The sequence below is a fragment of the Penaeus monodon genome, chromosome 29 (assembly GCF_015228065.2).
Source record: "Penaeus monodon isolate SGIC_2016 chromosome 29, NSTDA_Pmon_1, whole genome shotgun sequence".
Taxonomy (NCBI): Eukaryota; Metazoa; Arthropoda; class Malacostraca; order Decapoda; family Penaeidae; genus Penaeus; species Penaeus monodon.
In genome coordinates this window covers 20,569,535-20,570,396 of record NC_051414.1, presented here as the reverse complement: position 1 = coordinate 20,570,396, position 862 = coordinate 20,569,535, and the positions used below count along the sequence as shown (strand labels likewise).

At 61.7% G+C, this 862-nt stretch overlaps 1 protein-coding gene across 1 annotated transcript in view; it reads left to right on the top strand.

The window, feature by feature from the left end:
- LOC119591768 (proline-rich protein HaeIII subfamily 1-like) overlaps positions 1-773 on the top strand; it is an 8,793-nt gene extending 8,020 nt beyond the window's left edge. The window contains exon 4 of the mRNA XM_037940515.1: positions 279-773. Within this exon, the coding sequence (XP_037796443.1) occupies positions 279-773 (495 nt within the window). The remainder of the gene's footprint in view (positions 1-278) is intronic.
- Positions 774-862: the final 89 nt, after the last annotated feature.

Below are 862 nucleotides of genomic sequence, written 5' to 3'. Positions count from 1 at the left end.
ATATAACTGTGGAAAGAAATATAACAATAATGATTGCCGAAACAATAAGCGTAAAACACATATTATCACATTGATTATAATCTAAATCTGCATTATTTATTATTTATTTGCCGCTGCCTCGCATCCATCTTTCCTCTGCCCCCCTCGCCCCCGCTCCAGAGGACCCCCAGCTCCTCCTACCCCTAGAATAACCCCCAGATCGCCCCAGCCCCCCCCCCTCCTAGAGGACCTCGCAGCACCCCCCAGCTTAAGGAAATCTCCCCTCCTAACTCCTACAGCATCAGAGGATTCCCCAACTCTCCTCTGTCCTGGAGGCCCCCCCATGGAAGCCCCCAACTTCCCCCAGCCATGGAGGACCCCTTAGAGAAAGGCCCAGCTCCCCCTGCACCAGAGGTCCCCCGCTCATCCAGGGGACTCCCGATCCCCCTAGAGGTCCCCCGCTCCCCAGAGGACCCCCGCTACCCCGGACGACCCCCGCTCCCCCAGACGACCCCCCGCTCCCCCAGACGACCCCCCGCTTCCCCAGACGACCCCCTGCTCCCCTGGAGGACCCTCGCTCCCCCAGACGACCCCCGCTCCCCCAGACGACCCCCTGCTCCCCCAGAGGACCCCCGCTCCCCCAGACGACCCCCGCTCCCCCAGAGGACCCCCCGCTCCCCCAGACGACCCCCCGCTCCCCCAGACGACCCCCTACTCCCCCAGAGGACTCCCGCTCCCCTCAGAGGCCCCCGCTCCCCCCAAGAGGACCCCACACAACCAATGGTCGCGAATGATTGAGTGATGGAAGGATCAGAGACATCACTCAGGCCAGAAGGCTCTCGGCTCATATCATAATCAGATATGTATCGCCATACCTATCACC